The sequence below is a fragment of the Monodelphis domestica genome, chromosome 7 (assembly GCF_027887165.1).
Source record: "Monodelphis domestica isolate mMonDom1 chromosome 7, mMonDom1.pri, whole genome shotgun sequence".
Lineage (NCBI taxonomy): Eukaryota > Metazoa > Chordata > Mammalia > Didelphimorphia > Didelphidae > Monodelphis > Monodelphis domestica.
The window spans coordinates 60,144,181-60,167,067 of NC_077233.1; the positions used below are offsets into that span (position 1 = coordinate 60,144,181).

At 38.0% G+C, this 22,887-nt stretch overlaps 2 protein-coding genes and 1 long non-coding RNA gene across 9 annotated transcripts in view; 1 reads left to right on the forward strand and 2 right to left on the reverse strand.

Moving 5' to 3' along the window:
- C7H3orf22 (chromosome 7 C3orf22 homolog) overlaps positions 1-4,508 on the reverse strand; it is a 67,935-nt gene extending 63,427 nt beyond the window's left edge. Inside the window, exon 1 of the mRNA XM_007500300.2 lies at positions 3,992-4,508. The gene's annotated coding sequence lies outside the window, so the exon portion shown is untranslated. The remainder of the gene's footprint in view (positions 1-3,991) is intronic.
- Positions 4,509-11,245: 6,737 nt separating this feature from the next.
- TXNRD3 (thioredoxin reductase 3) overlaps positions 11,246-22,887 on the reverse strand; it is a 34,819-nt gene continuing 23,177 nt past the window's right edge. For all 7 annotated transcript variants that reach the window (XM_001377296.5, XM_007500301.3, XM_016424515.2 and 4 more), the window contains 3 exons: positions 18,124-18,219; positions 12,572-12,706; positions 11,246-12,385 (listed from right to left, as the gene is read on the reverse strand). In XM_001377296.5, the coding sequence (XP_001377333.2) occupies positions 12,323-12,385; positions 12,572-12,706; positions 18,124-18,219 (294 nt within the window). In that variant the 3' untranslated portion in view covers positions 11,246-12,322. The remainder of the gene's footprint in view (positions 12,386-12,571; positions 12,707-18,123; positions 18,220-22,887) is intronic.
- LOC103095398 (uncharacterized) lies at positions 12,287-13,889 on the forward strand. Its single transcript, XR_470817.2, has 2 exons — positions 12,287-12,422; positions 13,599-13,889. It is a non-coding gene; the product is annotated as an uncharacterized LOC103095398 (long non-coding RNA).

Genomic DNA, 22,887 nt, shown 5'->3' on the forward strand with positions numbered 1-22,887 from the left:
CAAAACAACAGTTCAATAATTTGGCTTTTTTTTATGGTGGTGACATCTTTGATTTCATCAGAGCAGGAATTTCTTCCACTGAAGCAGATGACCAATTCCTTTGCAATTTGTAATCTTAGATTGTTGGCTCTGGAGGGCACTAAAAGGGTGACTTGCTTATGGTCACACAGCTAAAAGTTATCAGAAGCAAAATCTGAATCCAAGTCCTTCTGACTCAAAGGCTATTGCTGTTCCTTGACTATTGTATGGTGGCTCTTTCTACTTCTTACTGCTGTCTTTCATTCTTATCCCATCCATTCCTCACAGCAATCATTCCTTCTTTGACTTTCCCCTTGACCCAAACATAACTAAAAAAAAAAAAACAAACCCTCAACAACCCTTAAGTAAGAGCACAGGAAGAAGACACTTCTAAACACTGAAATCATAGCCACTGAGTGCCTTAGAGATGAGCAATCTTGTGTAAAATTGAGATTTGAACTCTGGACTTCAATCCCCACAAGCCTTTGCTCCACTTCCCCAAAATGCTTTGTAATCCCACGGAATTCTGAGGTGGGTGAGATCGAGAAGGTATTTAAGCTGATTACAAAGGCTTTTGAGGTCTCTTTTGGACTTTTGCTCCGTTTTGGAGCAGAGTCTCTTCCGTGATGTGAGGTTATCTGGCCTAGGCACGTGTTTTTTCTTATTCTGTATTTTCTTTAATCTTTAACCTTTAATAAACCTCTAAAAAATATAATACTCCTTGCAGAGAGAAACTAATTTCTAACTGCCTCAGTCTCCCCATATTCCTAAATTTTAACTGTTACACTTGTTAATTTGGAGAACAGGTGATCCTAGACTCTGGCAGGTAAGGACCACTGGTAGGTCAAACAGGAGGAAGAAGAGAAAGGTAAAGGAGGAAAAAATAGCAGGGATGGAAAGGGGGAAAAAAGAGAGAGAGAGAGTCATGCTATCAGATGTGGGAAACTTCCAACAATTATGCTAAATATTACCTGAATTATCCTAGTGGCAGCTACTCCCATATTTAAGATACCAGTAAGAGCAAAGTCTCTTCTTAGCCTTGAAACGTAATATTGACTAAGTTTGTGTTTGATGACCCCCATCCCTTCTTTTTATTCATCCTTTCCTTTGAGGCCATCAGTGATCTTACTCAACCTACATGTACACAAAATCTCCCCCCCCCTTAATTCATGACTACCACACCTGTAATTTATGCATTTTAAGCCAGATCCCTCCTTGTCCAAAGAAAGGCTTGATATCCCAAAGGAGGGATTTTAGGATTTAACAAGCAAAAATGGGAGAGACTGTGGTTGGGACAGAGGAGGAGTAAAGGCATTTGCTTATCATTGACAGGATTCCTTTGCCTGTGTACAAATCTAAGTCTATTTCTATTAAGAGATCCTTCAGTGTCTTGTCCCAAACATCTTTGGAAAGTATGTACAGTGAAGAATCTCTAAGTAATGCAAAAATACAAAATTACTCTCTAATTCACCTGTTTTCTAATTTCAGATTTGCATATACTACCCTAATTTCCATTCCAATAAAGTCAAGAATGCTTGAGTTAAAGTTAAAATCATTACCTATTAATTGGAACTGTAATGAGAAAAATGATTTTCAAATTAGAAAGGCAAGGTGTGCCGGATATATATTCTCTTTATTCTTGAATAAAATTCTCAGTTAATTCTCAAATATATGTACTAATAGAAAGGGATCATAGGTAGTAATAATAATAGCTAACATTTCTATAGCACTTATTAAATCTCAAGATGTGCTAAGAGTTTTGTAATTACTATCTCATTTGATCTTCACAACGACCCTGGGAGGTAAGGGCCATTATGATTTCCATTTTACATATGAGGAAACTGAGGCAAACAGAGGTTAAATGACTTGCCCAAAGTCACACAGCTAATGTCTTGAGGCTGGATTTGAACTCAGGTCTTTCTAACTCTCAAGCCAGGGCTCTATTGCCTTTGCCACCTAGTTGTCACGATAAGATCCATGAACTAACATTTTTTGGATATTTCCCATCCATCTCTCCATGCAAATTAAGCAGTGGTTACCAATGTGGTGGGATTTGAAAGTCATTTAAAAGATTCTCCTTTCCAAAAAGTTCTTTGACCTGCAAGGTGTTTTGGGGTTATTACATGGAAAGCCTTGTTAAAAATGTCTTTGACTAAGACTATCATGCCGTTATTGTGTACATGACAGATGAAGGCTACCCAATAGTACAGTTAGTGAGACAAACTGGTTGCATGGCCAGACCCAAGTTTATTAATATTTTTTGACTACTGACTTCTAGCTAGTTGGCCCAGTGGATAGAATGCCAGGCCTGAAACCAGGAAGCCTCATCTTCCTGAGTTCAAAACCAGCCTCAGCCGTTTCCTAGCTAGCTATAAGACCCTAAAAAAGTCACTTAACCCTGTTTGCCTCCGTTTCCTCATCTACAAAATGAGCTGGAGAAGGAAATAGTAAAACTACTCCAATATTTCTTTCTCTTTTTTTAAGCCTTTTCATCTACCTTAGAATTGATACTAGATATTGGTCCCTTCCACATTGGAGGCTAAGATTCTAATTCTGTGTGACACTGCAAGTATGTTCCCCTAAGGCAGGTAGCCCATTATAATTGGTGTGGCATAGTAGAATGAACACTGGACTGAAGAATTAGGATGCCTGCATCCTAGAACCAATAGTACCATTCAGCCTTCCGTGTGTGTGTGAGCAAAGAGCTTCCTCTTCTGTTACCTCATTTTTAACAAGGGGGTTACTGCTACTAGTGCCCTTCCTCCCCAAGTGGCTTATATTTAATTACATGTGTATACAGACACATAAACATAACTATATACACATAGACTAACCCCCTTGGTTTCTTTTAAGTGCCAACTAAAATCTCATCTTCTATAGGAAGCTGTCCCCAATGCCTCTTAATTCTAGTGCTTTTCCTCTATTATTTCCTATTTATCTTGTATATAACTTGCTTTGTATATATTTGTTTGTATGTTGTCTTCCCCATTAGGCTATAAGCTTTTTGAGGGCAAAGGCTGTCTTTTGCCTCCTTTTGACCTTAGCATAGTGTCTTCTGGCACAGAGTAAGCATTTAACAAATGCTTAATGGTTGATAAACATATCAATACTGTATTAACATATATACACATGCATATGTATGATTACATTATGCACATATTGACATATGTGCATGTATTCATTAATATTTGTACTTATTCACATTATATTCTCTTCCTTTCACCTTCTTCCTCTATCTCTGTCTCTCCCTCTTTCTCTTTTTCTCTCTCTCCATCTCTCCTTGTAGTTGTCTTTGTCTCTCTCCCTCTCTATCTCCCTTCTCCCCCCCTTCTTCCTCTCTCTCCCTCCCACCTCCTCTCCCTCTCTGTCTTTCTCTGTCTCTGTCTCTTTTAAACTCTTACCTTCTGTCTTAGAATCAATACTGTGTATTGGTTCCAAGGCAGAACAGTAAGGGCTAGGCAATTGGGGTTAAGTGACTTGCCCAGGGTCACACAGCCAGGAAGTATATGAAGTCAGATCTAAACCCAGGACCTCCTGTCTCTAGGCCTGGCTCTCTAACCACTGAGCAACCTAGCTGCCCCAATTGACTTCTAAAATCTTTCCTAGCTCTAATGTTAATTTTATGTTGGATCCAAACCTATTATTGCAAACTTTTCCATCAGCAATTTGGGAGATAAAGGGTCGAGTCCTGACAGAATAAGACAAATGGCAGAAGTCAAAGTAAGAAGAGGAAGTAGGGCAAGGGGCAGCTTTGGGAGCTCAGTTATCTAGGGTGCAGGAACAGTATAAGAAAGACACTAAAGCCAAATATTGGAAACTTTGTCCATTTAAAGGGGTCCAACTGGCCCAATGGCAGCCCTTTGAGGGTTTCTCCCTCCCCTGAGGGTGGATTCATTGATCATTACTTAGTATTGATCACACTGGCAGCTGAGAGCCCAATAGGAAAGGGAGAAGGTAACCTATACAGACCCACCTTTTCAAGGGCTCCCAAGTGTGCTGATTGCTGGCACGTAGGGCTCCCACTAGGATTGCTTTCTCCTGTCTTCCTTCCTGGGTTTTCTCCTCCTTCCACAGATGACGGATCTGGGCCTCCTCAGCTAGGCCCTGGATGTACTGTCTTACATCTTCCCCTGCACTGACCTCCAGAGGTCCATGAACCCAAACTTCTCTCTTCCAAATGCTGGTACAGGTGGGGCCTGGAAGGGGTTAGGGAGGTCTCGAAGAAGAAGCTTGGCCTAGTAGAGTCATCTTGACGAGATGGCTAATGGGGGCAACTGTTCTGGGGCAGAAGGTGGGAACGGTAGGAATCGGGGCTCCCCCTCCCACTGGTGGGAACTTGGCCCTTGGAGTTTGGGACTGACTCAGGGAAGCAGTCAAGGAGAGAACACACCAACTTGTGCTAAGGAGGTGGGAGGAACTCCTGAAATGCTGAACACCTAAAGCCTTCCCACCTCTGTCAGCATGGTAAATGTGGGTGGGCCTTGGGCTAGCTGCTTGGTAACGGGCATCAGTACCCCTCAATAGAGCATGGTGTCCCATTGTGACATCTCTCTTCCCCTTAAAGGCTGCTTGTCCTACTAGACTGGATCTGAATGTTACCTAGCGGACAGGCAAAGATCACACTTTGGATTCACACCTACCTCCTTCCAGTAATCTCCATCTTTAGCATCCGTCCTCTAGAGAGAGTAGCCTCCCGGGGGCGAACGCCACAACTCTATGCATGCTGCCTGTACAGAGTTGATCCTTGAGTTCTCTAGGAGCAAGCATTAGTGTATGAGATTAGCTAGTTGGGTCCTCGGAGCTGAGAGAAAAGACTTTTTTCCCAGGGTGTGTTCGTAGTCGGGGCTGGGAAAGTGAGTCACAGCATCCCACAACTGTGTCTAATGCGTGTTTCATTGAATGAACTGGAAGGAACCTTAGAACTCACCACGGCCAGCCTGCTCGTTTTACAGAGGAGCAAACTAGGGCCCGCAGAGATGAATGACTTGCACAAGGCTGCGTGGCTAGCCCGGGGGAGAGCAGGAACCTCAGGCCTCCTGACTCCCAGCCCACCGATATTAGTGCTGGAAGGGTCCTTTGGAGCTGTTTAGCCTAGATTCCCTATTTCGGAGATGCAATAAACTGAAAGTCAGGGAGATGATTCACAGAGCTTGGACACAAACCCATGTCTGCTGACTATTCTGTTCACTAGGGCATAGTGCCTCCAGACCTCCTATAAAGAATGGGCTTTGTGTGGCTGTGTGAGCTGGAAACATGGCCTCAGAAAATACGAGAGCGGGTGCAAGGACAATAACTTCCTCCCTGTATTTAGGCCATTTTGCTAGTGTCTTCCCACTGAAGGAGAAAAATTGGCTAGTAGAGAGGGAGTTCACAAGTTTATTATTTTTATTTATTAATACTCTCCATTACATGCTATGGAAAAGACAAAAAAGTGTAAGTAGTCCCTGTCCTCAGGGAGAGAAAAGTCTGGTCTTGAATCTAATTGGAGAGAAACTTCTCCAAATAAAAGCTATATTTAAGGGGCAGTGAGGTGACTCAATGGATTGAGAGCCAGGTATGGAGATGGGAAACTGTGGTTCAAATCTGGCCTCAGCCATTTCCTAACTGGGTGACTCCGGGTAACTTAATTAAGCCCCATTGCCTAGCCCTTACAGCTCTTCTGTCTTTGTTCTAAGACAGAAGGTAAGGGTTAAAAAAAAAAAAAAGGGTTTTTGAAAGCATATAAATAATTCTTTTTTTTAATTTTAATTTTTTTTAAAACCCTTACCTTCCATCTTGGAGTCAATACTGTGTATTGACTCCAAGGCAGAAGAGTGGTAAGGGCTAGGCAATGGGAGTCAAGTGACTTGCCCAGGGTCACACAGCTGGAAAGTGTCTGAGGCCAGATTTGAACCTAGGACCTCCCATCTCTAGGACTGGCTCTCAATCCACTGAGCTACCCAGCTGCCCCCCATATAAATAATTCTTAATCGTTTTAATACTAATGGCTAGCAGTTCTGTAACATGGTACGGTCTAATTTGATCTTTACAAACCTATGAGGTCTGATTATTATTCCCATTTTTTAGGAGAGAGGGTATCTATAAACCTCATGAGAGTTGAAGTCGACTTGGCTAGCCAGTGGCTAAGGGCCTCCCTGACTCTTCACAACCCATCCAGCTGCTACCATAATAAGCATGGTACTGGATGGTATGGTGGGTAGGATTGATGTGGGCTGGCTTACCGAACAAAGGTTAATTGAGAAGGTGGCGCTCAAGATTGAAAGGAATTGAGAAATGGAACAAAAGCGATCCAAAGACTGGAGGCAGAGCTAAGAAAAGCCTGTTCAGCCGCCCAATTGGAACATAAGACCCATGTAGAGCCGGAGGGCAACGAGACTGGAGAAATTACTTGGGGTCTACGTGGCCGACTTCAGGCTATAGGTTTTGTGCAGAAAGATGAGTCTGGCAACCAGGCCTTGTGCAGTGTAGACTGGAATAGGGAGAGGGAGAGGAAGAGGGAGATTGTGGGCACAGAAACCATTTCATCATTTTCTGTTTCAGATACTAGCTGTGTGACTCCGGTCAAGTTATGCAACCTCTCTCATACTCAGTTTCCTCACCTGTAAACGGAGGATAACACCACCTACTTCTTGGGTTATTGGTGATGCTCAAATGAGAGAGCATGAGTAAAGTGCTTAGCAAACCTGAAAGCAGTATATAAAAGCAAGATTTAGTATTCTTAATGTCAGAAAGACTGAAAACCCCACTTGTCCATAAGCAATTACGAGTATAGACTCTAAATTTTCCTTCTGTGGTGGCAGCAATATTCAGTCTTTGCCTCATGGAGGTTCGGTGTTTTCCCTTCAACAGTATTAAAATTATCTTTGAGACCTAATTGACAGGAGACTAAGACTACTGATAAATTAGAATCCAAAAAACAGCCTGGACACGAGGGGCTCCAGGCCCTCTCTGGGGATTGCGATTGGCAAATAGCATGACCAACACTGGCACAAGAAAAGCTGTGCTTGACTGAGACAAGTCTATAGCCTCTATGATTGTCCTTCCCCTACTATAGCTAAATAAACATCCTTTTGTTAACAGTTGGAATGAGAATATCTCATTCCATTCCAATCTCAAACCTGAGATACCAGCCTGGAGCTCTGCAAGAAGCCATTTCCTATCTCCCTCTAATGCTAGCGCCTTCTCTTGGAGATGATCTCCCAATTTTCCTGCATATATTTTGTTTGCACGTGGCTATTTGCCCATTGTCTCTCCCATTAGACTGTGAGGTCCTTGAGGGATGGTTTTTCCCTTTGTCTTCCTGGCACTTAGTAGTCTGGCATCTAGATGGGGCTTAATAAACGCCTGTTGACTTGGCTTGGCTCACTATGCCCTCTGCTATACCCTTGACTCAGTATGAGGTATATCAAATACATCTTTTGCAAGTCAATTTGAAGAGGGCTGCTCTATTCACAGGGGTCTTTTCTTATGGCAGTTTCTCCAAAGGTTTAGATATGTGCAGCTCAAATACGGGATGATGTAATAACATAAAACTGCAGGTGAAGTTATTTTAAAAGACACTCTATATTTCTTTTTATGACAAAGGCATGTGAACTGCTAGGTTTTCTTCCAGGAAAACCAAAACAACTGCAAATTTTTGAGTGCCGAGAGAGAGTTTAAACTTAACCTAAGAAAATGTTTTGATCAAAACCTGAATAAGAGCTATTGCTGATAATTTACATATCTAAGTTTCTATAGAAACCCATCTGTGTTTGGCATCCATCTGATCCGTTCTTTAGGTAGTGGTTGCTACAGCAACAGATACTCTGCAGTCTCTTCCTGGGTAATAAATGTCTGAGATGGGTGTTTGAGATATCTGCAATATATATGGGACAATGAGGGTTTCTAAGATACTTTCAAAGCCTTAACTGGGGAAGGGAGAAGGGGAGGGGCAAGGGTTCTACCTACCCGGTTTCTCCCTAAGGAAATTGGCTTGGAAATTAATTAGGAGCATGGCTGGGAGACAGATGTGTCTAGGAATTATTTAACCATTTGGGTAAAGACCACATACAGTTTGTAGTTAACTGCTATACCCATAGGCATGTGGGAAAAATGTGAAAATAGTATGTTTGAACTCCTTTGTGCCTCTCATTTTCTCTTTAGTTGCCCTTTTCTGATACTATCAGAATCTTGTTCAATGTTTTCCACTAAAAAAAAGGTCAAATGCCAAATTAGCTTCTCTCTGTAATCCAATCTATCCTCTTCCTCACTTTATAAACTGGGAAGGAAAAATTCAACCTACAGAAATCTTAATCCTTTAATGACCAGGTATGGTTTAGGCAAGATTGAGCAGGGAATCATTACAGGCTCAAACGAGAGATGCTAGGGCCTCCAGATATATTTGTACCCACATAAAATATACAAACCCCCTCAGGTATAGCAGTCAACAGACCTCATATTTTTATGGCATTTTTAGTCATTTCATTGCCATTATCTTTTAAGTATGGCAGCTGTTTTTTCCTATTTTGCCACTGAGAAGCAAGGCAAGTTGGCTTCCCTGGCACAACAGCCTTTGGTTTGCTGGTCTGGCAGGCTAGACAACCAGGTCTTAGCTAGAATATAAGCTCATTGAAGGCAGAGGCAGTTTCATTTTTGTTTTCTCATTCCCAGTGCAGGGCCCCTAGTAGATACTTAATATTTGACTGCTTTCTTAGTACAACCAACCCAGGAATCCTAAGAACCACACCAAGTGTACAGGGGGTGGAGAAGAGTAGTTCCATGAGGGAACTAGCCCAATTAGTTCCTGTTTAGCACTGGGGAATCATTTAGAGTATCGAAGTGGTTTCCCAAACAAACTCTGTAACGCATTATTTCTGCTCTACACCTCTCATGGACCTGGATATATAATCCAAGCATCAAGGAAGTATCGGAATGTTTATTTCAGGTAACAACTTGAATAGAGAATCATTTTCAGTCACATTTTCAGACACATCTTTACAATAGTGACAATGCCTGCAAATATCAGAGCATTATTGTTCATCTTCAGTGCCGCTCATCTTCTATGTACTGAGTTATTGATTCGAAATGAAGAGCAAAAAAGTCACCCAATGAGCAATGGATCAAACCATGTGCCCAATGAAGAACACGGTAGGCTCGGTATGGGGAAGATGCTCTGAAGGCATCACGTGATGAGAAGCTAGTGGAGACCCGTAATAAGGATGATGAAAACCACCACCTGACTTAGTCAGAGCTGAAAGTCATCAACAGCTGACCAGAACAAAAAGTATGGCACAGCCCAACTGGTTGTAGAACTGGAAACATACCAAAGGCAGGATCTATGGAATGATAGAAGAGAACATCTACAGGGAAGGTCAAGAAGGTCATCATGAGTCCACAATAAGGAAGAAGTTAAGAATTCAGTCTTGGCCTTTCTCTACATATGGACTAATGATCTTAAGTAAAATCCAATGCTCTGATTACTCCAACTCACTATCAATGATAAGGGAAGACAGAAGGCTGCTGTGAAATGGGAAATTCAAACATGTCGTCTCTTCCATATGAGTAGTAATAATGGCTTTAATGAAAGAATAAAAGTAATTTAAAAGTAATTATCTTAGTGAAGTATTAAAATAACTTTGTTTTATGAATTTACCAAAGTTTTTCTCTAATGCCCCAAACCAAAACTAACTTGTTTCTTTACATTTTATCTACATTTGTTCTTATAACTAGATGGTAAATTCACTGAGGGCACAGGCCACATCTAAAAATTATAATCCAGGGAGCAGCTAGGTTGCTCACTGGATCAAGAGTCAGGCCCAGAGATGAGAGGTCCTGGGTTCAAATCTGGCCTCAGACACTTCCCAGCTGTGTGACCCTGGGCATGTCATTTAACCCCCATTGCCTAGCCCATACCACTCTTCTGCCTTGGAACCTACACACAATATTGATTCCAAGATGGAAGGTATGGGTTTAAATAAATAAAAATTACAATCTAGATAAATCCCATGACACCAAGCTGTTCCAGGGCTCAGTGAATGTGTGTTGATCCTCTGATGAGTGAGTAAAGTTGATCTCATTGTTTCTTAGTGCCCCCCCCCACCTCACTTTCATCTAATACATCTTCCTGATGCCTTCAGAATCAGTCTGATTCTGTGCAAATTAAACAGGTCACATGGTACTTTTAAAAATCATCCCAAATTTCCAGTTGTCTGCTTTCACTGAACATATTGCCTAGGGTCATACTACTTTAGGCAGGAATCATAAGCCAAGCAAGGCTGAGATCAGTAGTACTATGAGACCTCCAAGAAAGAGCTAATTTAATAGCCTGTGCTCATTAATCCCATGCAGAGGAAACAGAGAGCTAAGAGATTTGTGTCTTCAGATGACAATTCAGGGTAAAGATGTCACAGCATGTTTGCAGTGAGTGGGTGCACTGACTGCAGCTCATGAGCTCCATTCCATCTAAACTGTAATACTTACCTAATGTTAATTCTGTGATTTCAAATGAAGATTTACATCTGCTTTGCAAACAAGTATAAAATGACTATCCTACATTTCTTTCTTCCACAGGTTTCTTTACCAGAAAAGTACTATAAAGAAAAAACATTGTTCTAGTCTCTCTTCACATAAAACATTTCAGAAGTGGGGGGGACTAGTCCCTTATCTTATTCTGTGCCACTCTGAGCTTTGGGGAGAAGGGAAGAAAAGGGAAAAACTGGAAGAGTACTCACCCACTTGTAAGTACGGGTAGAAAACTAAGGTTTCCAAAAGAGACTATATTTCAAAACATTTCTCTCTCCCTGCCCCTGAGGACAAAATAAAACCCACTATGTCTTAGGAAGTGAAGGGAAGCAATTTACAAATATAAATGTTATGTTACACCTAAAAACTAAATCCAAGCATATATAATGTTTGCCAGCTTCTACAACACATTTCTGATCTGCCAACAAGACAGACTTTATCGATTAAATAAGCATACTCTTAGATTTAGTTAAAGTGTCAACATGGACACAAATCTACTATTTACACTGATGTACTTTTGCCACAGATCTAGATTCAATTCAATACTCATCCATTTGAATCAACCTACAGCTATATAATTCCCCCTCCAAAACAATTGGCAACAGACTAACTGGCTACTTCATTCATTAAAAGTACAGTTGATTCAGGATCAATGGTAATAAAGTCATTTAGGACCTGAAGTACACATAATTGTTTGCGACAGTTCAAATGAAATTTCATATACCACTTAGAGCTATTCATTTATTGAACTTAAAATTTCATAATACATTGTAAATTAAATAGTTAAAAACCATTTGAAATTACTTAAATTTCACATAATATTGGAAAGTCTTGTAATTTTATTCTTTAAACCAAAATTAAAAAAATTCAAGCATTCCCCCCCCCCCCCATAGTGAGACACTTTCTCATTCTAGTGATAATACCATGGGAAAAATGGTTTCATGTGTGCTGATATAAAGAAATGCACAAGTGAGAGAAAATCATGAGTCAGGTCTCTAAAAGGGTAGGAGATAAAATACATTCCAAGAGAAAATGGTTTATTGAGAACACTACCCAGACAATGTGTAGCACTGTCTGAGGCTGCAGTCCAGCTTGATCTCTGTAGTGCCAAAGGGCAAACAAACAAGAATGGGGAGCATTCATACTCTTCCTAACAATTTGATCACAAACTGTCAGGCAAAAAAATCCTCTGAGTTGTACAGAATTTTTATGGCAGCATACACATTCAAGTAAATCTACTATATATCTGAACACCTTTATCAGAAATATTTCAATTTCCAAGTCCAATGCATAAGAAACCTGCTGTGAATTCTAGGTTGATCTGTTAAAATAGTGCAGTTTTGACAGTCAATTTTGCTTCTGGGTAAAGTTTTTATACAAATAACAAAGTAGAAGGACAAACACAGTGGCAACTAGGAAAGCTAACTGTGGCTAACTGTGCAACTCTTTCTGGAAGGTATTCAGCCATCTTAACTGGGAAGGGAGGGGTCCTGACTTGCAAGGAAATCATCAGTCATAGCTCACCTCACAATAGGGTTCTGAGCTATGACGTCAAGAAAGCAGGATTAATGCTTTTCCAAGGAAGTCAAGATTTCTTAGGCAAATACCCTGCTGCTATCCTGTTTTCTTTGCCAAAGAACTTTCCTACAACAACTGAAGAAAAGTCCTGTATCTTTTCTGAGCTTTAACATATCTGCTCTGTTTCTATTTGTTTTACCTGAGTATACTTAGGTATAGTTTTTAAATTTTTCTACTGAGAAAAGTACACATGACAAGGAAAACTATAAAGCAGCAGGGTCTAAGCTCAGCATCCCCTTGGAGAGATAACCGTTCTTGATGATTTTGTAATTTCCAAAGTTGTGAAGACCTGTAAAAAGAAAAAAAAGAAAAGAAAAGAAAACAAGGTATGGGAATTATTGGTATTTTGATTTAGAGAATCTAAATTACATTTGCTTTGTCTCTCAAAAAATACCTGCTGATATTTGTCAACTAGTGTTTGATAGTTTTTCAAACCTGCAGGGAGGTTAGTGCAATATTCTTTTGTTTCTCTTACCTCACCACAGGTAGGATGGATGCCAATAGTATCATCGAGCAACTGTTTGGTAAGGCCACATTTCATTGCAGCTGCAAAGCCCTGGGTAACCTCACCAGCATTGGGGCCAAGAACATGAAATCCTATCACCCGATTCTTTATAAGGAAAAAAAAAAGCCCTAGGTTAAAAGTCTGAATAGCAATTCCTTAACCATGATCTCAAAGCTAGAGCACATATAAAGCTTCTACTACAGAACAATAATTCTATTTTGGAACTGAGTCTAGGACATTATCATGAAACGGAGCTGCTATAAGAATCAGTTAAATGAGGCAGTAAATGCACATCTAGAGTTAATTTGCTCTCAAATTTACCAGAACAAGCAATTTAACAACTGCATGAAGGAGTTCATTAGTATGATGCAAATTTTAGAATTATGCTCAAGTGCTACTAAACATCAACATAACAAATCAGAATTAAAGTCCAACATTAGAATATTCCTAAGAGGCCAATGTTACAGTAAATTCAGGATGTGACTGGCCAAGGAAGAAACCACTGCCTGACTCCTAAACTAAAATAAACAGAGCTCAAAGTAGTGGTCTCTAGCAGAATTTTACTTAATAATACATCCAGATGTAGTTGTGTACAACAAGCACAGACTCACAAGAACTCTATGTTATGTTCTCAGGAAATTTTTGAGTGAAAATATTATAATTAACTTTCAGGCTATTTACCTTTTGATTATTCTCTAATTTTAATTCATTCATTACTAAACTAGATTCCTAAACATCAAATGTGTACCACAATCAGAGAACGACACATAAGAAGAAGGTAAAGTGGGAAAGTAAGTGCCCGTAGACACCTATGCTGGGTTGCATCAAAACACTTGCTTAATGGAAAAAAAACTTGCTTAAATGATACTTCCTGTCACATAGCAGTAAGTCTATTTAACATAGATAACATAGTATGCTGTTAAAAAATAAAATGTCAAGCATTTGACTAGACTGCAAACTCCTGGAATATGAGAACTATTGTTTTTTTCCTTTTTAGAATTATATACAATCTGTGAAAATCTTGGCAGTCATCTATAGAAACTCAAGAATTTTTGTGGCTTAAAAACAACAACAAAAGGGAAATGGAAGAAATCCTGAGTTCCAGTCTCAGATCTGCCCTTGACAAGATGTATCAGCTTAGGCAAGTTCCCACATTTTCTGGACCTTTCTTTCTCTGGAAAATAAGGTGCCTGAACTTGATAATCTCTAAGGTCCTTTCACAACCTTTTATCCCCATGCCAGAATTATTCACTTTAAAATGAATGAATAAGAGACAAATTATTAAGCACCTGCTATGCATCTTTTGTGTTTTGATACAAAAGAAGGTCTTTAAGGTCGTCTTTTTTGTTGAGGGTCAAAATCCACAAAGGGTACTTTTTAAGGCACTGTGACCGAAGAGAGGGAATGACATTTGGACAAGGACTATTTCAAAGAGATCATTTGCATCCCTTCATCTGGACTGTATCCCTTTAAAAAAAAAACAACTGAAAATTATAGAAGACTAACATCTATGATGCTTTAGTGTGGCATTTACCCTATTTCTGACATTCCAGTGATTTTAGGGGAAACTGAGGCATGGATATTAAATGACTTGCTTAGAGTCACAGAGCTACTAAGCTTCTTTGTCCAAATTTGAACCCAGGTCTTCTTGACTCAAGGTCTAGTGTTCTATCCACTGGACCATCAAGGTCTTTGAAAACAGAAATTAATTTCCTCATCTTGAAGCAGCATTCTTTAGTGGAGAAAAGAAAAAGGAAGATGTGGGGCATAAGCGAAAATGGGTGTGATATAAAAATATATGGCATTATATAATACAGGTATCCCTTCACAACTTTCCCCATCACAGTTTCAATATCAGAGGTCAGCATAAGAAATGAAATGGGAATTTTGGGGGAGTTTTGTGGAAGCCACAGATGACATGCAAAGGCCAGCAGACAACAAAGAGAAAAATACAGAAATGCATAAAATATATGTATAGTATCGTATAATATCAACATATTTTATCTTTTAATGCTATAAATATATACAATTTCTTTTTTAAAGTTAAAATAAGTAAAAAGTTAAGTTTGTTAAAAGAATGCAAAAACCAGCAGATGACATACCAAAAGCTAGAAATGTAGAGATATCTTTAAAAATTTTAGTAATTCAAAAATACATAATGTATGTACTGTTATATATAATATTCCCTGTACAAAATGTTCAGCATTATTCTCAGATTTGTTTCATTTTTTAAAAATTTCCATATTTCATATTTTTAAAATGTCTTTTTAATACAATATTTTTACATAATATTGGCCTACATGTAGCCTATGATTAAATACTTAACCCAAATTTTACAATAAGATACTGTAAATACCTCATAAAAGAAAAAGGGGGAAAAAAATCAGAATTCTCTGGTACTAAAAGGCCAAAAAATGGTACTCAGATTTTCCAGATCATGGGGGCCCCTAATCTGGTGATGTGGAAGGGATACCTGTATTTGTATTATAAAGATATAAAATATAATAAAACTTTTTTAAAATGAAGAATGATAAATTACAAATTTGGGGAAGCAAGTTTTCATAAAAAAACATATGGTCATATAACTATACTCCATTTTCATCACTTGTTACTACAAATAATCACTAAAAATTGTTTTAAAAATGAAAATACAAAAAGAGATCCAACTATTTTACTATTAATGTCAATACTGACAGTCAGCCAGGACTTCCCTCTATCTTCCTTCCTTATCTGCCAATAGAGTTTTATTATTGAATTGTAAGTAATCTTTGAGTCAACTCTCAAAAAAATTTTTTTTGAATTATAACAGTTAATTTTTAAGCTTGAACTTCCCAGTATATCTTCTATCAATCTAATGATCATGATATAATGTAAGTCCATTTAATACAATTTATTGTTGTTGTTGTTTAGTTGTTTCAGTCATGCCTGCATATCTGACTTTGTGATCCTATTTGGGATTTTCTTGGCAAGATACTAGAACAGTTTGCCATTTCCTTCTCCAGTTCATTTCATAGATGAGGAAACTGAAGCAATCAGGGTTAATTGTCTTGCCCAGAGTCACAAAGCTTATAAGTGTCTGAGGACAGAGTTGAACCCAGGAAGGCAAAAGGATATCTTGTGTGGAATGACTTTTACCTGTAAAGAGGATTCAAGGCTTGCAGGGAAAATTATACAAGGATGCACTGCTAATTAATAGTTGTGTTCTCTAGCAGTGTGAGCAAAGGGATGGCAGGCCCAGAGATGAAAGTTGTTACTCTAGTGTTGGCTAGAGTAAACCAGGCACACAAGATCAAATGATCCTGTTCTATCCAGTCTACCAATTAGAGGTTCATTTCCTGTTTTAACCTTCAAATACCACCAAGGGAGAACTAAACTTCATGCATGCTTCAGTATAAATCATTTCAATCAGATAAGCAGATTTCCAGACCTAACATTCCACAAGACTACAAGCTCATTATTTATATAAGACAGCACACTTAGGAGAGCTTTGAGAGAAGGAAAGAACAGGCCTAAGAAAGAAACTATGGCCAGAGGACAATGTGAGGAAATTAGATAGGAATTAGGAGTGAATTGTTCAGAGGAGTAAGGTGTTAAGATAATTTTGCCTACATAGTACTTTTGCCTGAGGACTTGGAAGCACCTGGTATGTACCAATGCCAGTTAAATGTCAGGATGAGATTGGAAGTTTCAAGCTTCAGTCTCCCAATTTATCCCGGACTTCTCAATCCAGATTCAGGAAAAAAAAATAATTGCTTTAGTTCTTTTGCCTGCCATTGCACATTTTTGGCTCATATTGAGCTAGTAGTACACTGAAACCACCAAATCTGTTTCAGAAAAACTTATCTATCCACCCTTCTCTGATTCTGTACTTGTGACATTGACTTTTTGTACACAAGTGTAAGACTTTACATTTATACCTAATAAATTTCATCTTATTAGACTTGATCCAATGTTCTAGCTTGTTGAGAAATTTTTTTATCTGATTCTGTTACACAATTTGTGAACTCTCATATTTGTATATTTGCAATGTGTCATCTGTGCCTTTATCCAAATAATTAGTTTCAAAAAATTTGACAGTATTGGGCCAAGTATAAATCCCAAGGGGTACCCCATTGGAGAGCTCCTTACAAGTTGACTTAGAACCTTTAAGAGTCATTCTACTTTGAGTCCAGACATTCAAGCAGTTCTGAATTCAGCTCTCCATCTTTTTCACAAGAATAGTATTGGAAATTTTGCCAAATATTTCCCCAGAATTTAAGAAAACTTATGTCAGCCCTCTTTAGATCTATCAGTCTAGTAAACTTGTCCTAATCTTACCCTTGTTAAAGAAAAAAAAGGGGGGGGCAGCTGGGGAGCTCAGTGAATTGAGAGCCAGGCCAAGAGATGGGAGATCCTGGGTTCAAATTTGGCCTCAAACACTTCCTACCTGTGTGACCCTGAGCAAGTCACTTACCCCCATTGCCTAGCCCTTACCACTCTTCTGCCTTGAAACCAATACTCAATATTGATTCCAAAACAGAAGGTAAGGATTTAAAAAAAAAAAGAATCAGAGGAAGGGAAGCTATGAAATTGGTTTCAGATCACACAATGGGAAAAGAAAAGACAGTAAAATTAAAAAAAAAAATACGGCTCCAGGCCTCTCTAGTTAAAACAGGTATCTTTCCATCCAATCCCCACCTATCCCTGGAGAAAAAGGAAAAATTTGACTAGCCTCCTTTCCCTTTACTATTATTAGTATGATACAGGTCAAATGTGGTCTGTTCTCTTATGTGCTCTATGGGAATTAGCAAGTTTTAAAGAAAGCTTAAACATCATAACACAATAAAATGCACTCTCAGAAAATATGAACATAATTTTTCTCCTTCATATTTCAGAAGGTGTCTCATAATAATGTAGGATTTGATTATTTAGTAATGATCATATGCCAGCCTGTAGCTTTAGTTATCTTTATGCATACATCCTCTGAAGACAATGTCTGCAGTATCGGTGACTCCATAAATATCTGACAATGAAAAGTGTTAACAATTTTCCTGTGACTACTATTAGTGTAGGCCAAAAAACAGGTAAAAATATCACAAAAGAAGAAATGAAAACAAACTATATCTCTGCTCTTTTGAGATTATTTCAAATTTTTTCCAAGAAGAGATTAGGAATCTCCACTTTTGCATCTTGTGTAAATATTATCCTTTTTCAAAGTTCTTCCCCAAGAATCAAAATCAACTTCAAAACAAGTTCCAGTCATGAATGACATTAGCTAATGACTACATTTTTCAAAGACCACATCTAATTTTAAAATGTAAGAATACCTTCAAACTGAAAAAAATTATAAGCATATGAAGTTAAGTTTCAATTATATAATTTGTTATTTAATCAGTCAGATAAACTTTAATTGGATAATTATCTGAATAATAATGTGCCTTACAATCAAATCTCTTTGAAGTTTATCACTAAAATTTAGATTTCATGAATGAGAGTTATCCTCTCAAGGTTTTTATTAACTCACTTCCACTTCTAGTACATACATTGTCACGTTTATTGCAGATTATCTTTCCAAAACAAGTATCATTTTCTCTGCCAGCTATCGTCCATTCAAGAGGCCAGAAATAGGTATGAAATACCTAGAAGAGAATAGGGGGAGGAATATTATTATGGTAGGAAATGATTTACTGGAATTCAGTTTTCTTAAATCTCTTGAGAAAAATCAATATTCCTTGGAAAAAATTGTGTTGCAAGGTTAAAGCCTATGAAACGAATCATCTAACGTGTGATGTAGGGAACCTCATCCCTACTAAAATTATAAATCCACAATTTTGCTGACTTTTGTTTCTTGTTTTCTTCTATTAGTTTGATTCCATGCAAAGAATGTTAGATTCTAAAATAAGCTTTAGAAAAATGCAGGAAAGTAATATGAATTTTCAATGTACCTAGTAGCTAAGATATTTTTCAAAATCTTTCACATCATATTCTGACCTCTAACCTATTAAAGCATATGGTAGGCAGTCAATAACCATATATTCTGTAGAGCCTTCAAACAATAATGATTTTCCTTCAGCAAAACTGCCAGTTGTTTGCAAAAAGTTTGCAAAAAGACACTAGTCAGTTTCCCTCCCATCTCTAGCTAGTCTTCTGACAGTCATCCCAGAAACATAAACCCAGGCCATTAGTGGGTGGTGAGCAGATGCAGCTTTTATAGCGTTAAGCAAGGGGTGATTTGTTGCTCTTACTCAGACCCACAATGGGATTTCTACAATCTTTTGCAATGAGCTGGATGACTACAGAATATGTTGATTTATAAAATATATCTATTAATATACTTTAGTCATAGTTACAAAAGTTTCTTAAATATTATTAATAGGAGAATACTTTCAGAAAAGTTGCTTTTCATTGAGAAAAAGGGGAGGGGGAGAACTAACTTGTATAGTAAACCATATGAACTTAAACCTTTTCAGAACCCCAGACTTGAGGCACTTACTCCCTACAAAGGCACATCCACACTTGGGGATGTCTGCAAAATTCAACTTGCCTATGTCTACATTTTTTTTACTCCCATTATACTTGTTTTATTTTATTTTCAAATTTTATTTAATTGATTAAGAAAATTTTTCCATGGTTACATGATTCATGTTCTTTCCCTCCTTTCCTCCCACCCCGCTCCTGTAGCCAACACCCAATTCCACTGGGTTTTACATGTATCACTGATCAAGACCTATTATTAATATTTGCACTGGGATGATCGTTTAGAGTCTACATCCCCAATCATGTCCCCATTGACCCATGTGATCAATGTAAATCTTAAAATCTCTATGACTTGTGAATGTTAAAAATTTCCCCATCGGGGAATTCTTAATTGGAACAAATTCCCTACTAAGAAACATTCCCCATTTTGATGTGAGAACTCACCAGGATCAGAAATGGAAGGACCTCTACTCCACCCATACTTAAGAATACTTTAGGGCAGAAAACTCCTTGCTAAACAAAGACCATGCTTATGGTGGGGCAAGGAGTTCTTTGAGCCAGGCCTGTTTTTAGAATTGATACAATGAGATGCTAGGTACCTAAAAGGGTCAGGCAAGTTTTGTCTTAATGAGATTAGTTGACTCAGCTGTGTTTTCACTGGTTCAGACATACTGAGGAGATTGGTCGACTTAGCAGAAATTTATATGGGCAGTCCTTTGGAAAGCATCTACAGTGATTGGTAGATGTAGGGACTTAGGGGAGGTGACATGGGAGAAAAACCCCTAAATAAGAAGAAGCAGGATCTCTTGAGATATATCCTTTTGGAGAAACCCTTTTGGAGGATCTCTGATGAGGACTGCTGAGATGGAGCTGGCCTGATGTCACTAGAATCCTTATTTAGTCAGCCCTTGTGGTGAGTATTAAAAAAACTGACTGATTTCTCTCTTAAGACTCAGGTCTAGGCCATATTGGCTTGAGGCCCTTCATACTTATTCCTTTCTTACTCTCTCTCTCTTTCTTTGATTACTCATTGTATTGTTAATTAAAATCTCTATAAAACCCAATTGTCTTGGGTATTTGAATAATTGGGAATATTTCCCTGGCAACCACCTTATATTTGATTTAAAACCCAAGACACTGTAGTGAAACATATTTCTGTGGTCAAAATTTACTCACCCTCTCTTATATCTATCACAATTTATATCTTCCACTATTTTAACTCACTACAGTTTAAGACCTCAACCATTTTAAATCTCACATCAAGCAGTTGTTTTTCTTCTGTTTCTACTCCCACAGTTCTTTCTCTGGATGTGGATAGCATTCTTTCTCCTAAGTCCCTCAGAATTCTCCTGGATTGTTGTATTGCTGCTAGTAGAGAAGTTTGCTATATTTGACTGTGCCATAGTGTATCCGTCTCTGTGTATAATGTTCTCCTGGTTCTGCTCCTTTCACTCTGCATCAATTCCTGGAGATTGTTCCAGTTCACATGGAATCCCTCCAGTTCATTATTCCTTTCAGCACAACAGATACCACAATTTGTTCAGTCATTCCCCAATCGAAGGGCATCCAATTTTTTGCCACCACAAAGAGAGTGTAGCTATACATATTTTTGTATAAGTCTTTTTCCTTTTTGTCTCTTTGGGATATTAAAAAACCAGCACTGGATCAAAGGGCAAGCCGTCTTTTAAAGCCCTTTGGGAACAGTTCCAAATTGCCATTCAGAATGGTTAGATCAATTTACAACTCCACCGGCAATGCATTAATGTTCCAAATTTGCCACATCCCCTCCAACATTTATTATTTTCCTTTGCTGTCATGTTAGCCAATCTGCTAGGTGTGAGGTGCTACCTCAAGAGTTGAGTTGTTTTGATTTGCATTTTTCTAATTATAAGAGATTTAGAACACTTTTTTATGTGCTTATTGATAGTTTTTATTTCTTTATCTAAAAATTGCCTATTCATGTCCTTTGCCCATTTACACCAAGTTCATTACTAAAGTGGGGATTACTCCTCACTTGCCTCACCTGGGGAACAAATGATACAGATATAGCCCATACAACAAAAATCCAAGTCAGGCCTATTACTTGTACTCAGTGACACAAGAGAGGTATCTTATTCTCTACAACACAGTCTGACAACTCTTGATATTATTTGTTAAAATATAAAAATTCAATAGCTTCTAGTTATTTTAAAAAGATAATAAATTGATGTCAAAAATGTTAAAATTTTACTAATAAAGTTCCACCAAAAAATCTTTGCATAATTGATGGTAGAAATTTTAAAATGAGTATCATGACTTTGTAAACATAGCAAATAATATTCTTCATCCCTTTGGATCTACCAGGCTGGAGTCTACCATTTGTGAGATAACTTTTCCATAGAGGACAGAACACTAAATGACTATATCACAAGTGTTAATTAAAATCAAGATTTTTCTAAAACAATGGCACATTAAATTACCATGTTATTAATTTAGTCAAAGCAAAATTTTTGTACTCTTAACAAATAAATAAAAAACTATGTTAAATATTGCTTTATATCATCCTCTTAAAATGTCATTTTTTGGACAAGCTTTATAATGAAACAACATAATAACACAGTGCTGCACATAAGGAGCATGATTACCTCTAGTAGGACTGTGTGTTCAAAGATGTTCATTGAGAGGGGTGTACTATTTTAGAAACCATTTCTGAAAATCTAATGCACATCAACACTCACTCCAGCCTCTGCTCCATTAGACAGTAATCAAATGAGTTTTAGTCTTATCAACAATAGCATTGTAAAAATTTCATCATGTCACAACATTGGAGTCCAAATAACAAGTCCCAGAAAGAGGCTAAAAATAATAATACTTTGGGGGTTTAGTTGCCAGAAGTTCTCCACACCAGAAATTATCTTGTTTGATTTTTTAAAAAAAGATTTTTAAGATTTTGTTGATCTCCTATGCTTTTATGTCAGTCACATATATTCAAATTTGCCCTTCTCTCTTCCCTACCCAGTGACCTTTCCTCAAAGAAAAAAACAATTAAACAAAATCAACTAACCTAATGGCCAAATGTCAGTGTGTGCCATGTTTTATACTAAGAGTTTGCCAGTCCTTTAATAAAAGAAGGGAAGTATATTTCCATATCTCATTTGTAGGGTAAAATTTGGTAATTTAATTTTATCATGCCAGAATTACTTTGTATTTACTCTGTAACTATTGTTTATTTGGGGGACAAGAGGAAAGGGAATCGGCATTCATATAGTACCTACTATGTGCCAGTTACTGTGCTAAGCATTTTACAATTATTTTCTCATTTGATTATCACCAATTTAAAGATGAAGAAACTAAATAGAGGTTAAGTGACTTGCCCAGGATAACAGAGCTATTAAGTGCCTGAGGTGAGATATGAACTCAACTTGAGGCCCAGTACTATCCCCTCTGTACCATCTTGATACCTACTTACTTATCTAAGTATAGTAGAACATAAACCCTTTGAGGATAAGGTCTGTTTAGTTTTTGTCTTGTATCCAGACTATTTTCCACAGTCTGGAACACAGTAGGAGCTTAATAAATGTTTGCTGAATTAAACTGGAAATACTTCCTAAATAGAAAACTGAGATTTAACTGCTCTTCTGTTATGTCATCAAGTAATAATTACTTTTGTTTTTTTTTTAAATCCTTACTACTTTCTAGCTTAATAACAACTCTAAGACAAAATGTCAAGGACAAGGCAAACTGGGTTAAATGACTTGCCCAGGGTCACATAGCTATGAAGTATCTGAGGCATTGGAACCCATATTCTCTTGACTCCAGGTCTGGAGCTCTATCCACTGTGCCACATAGCT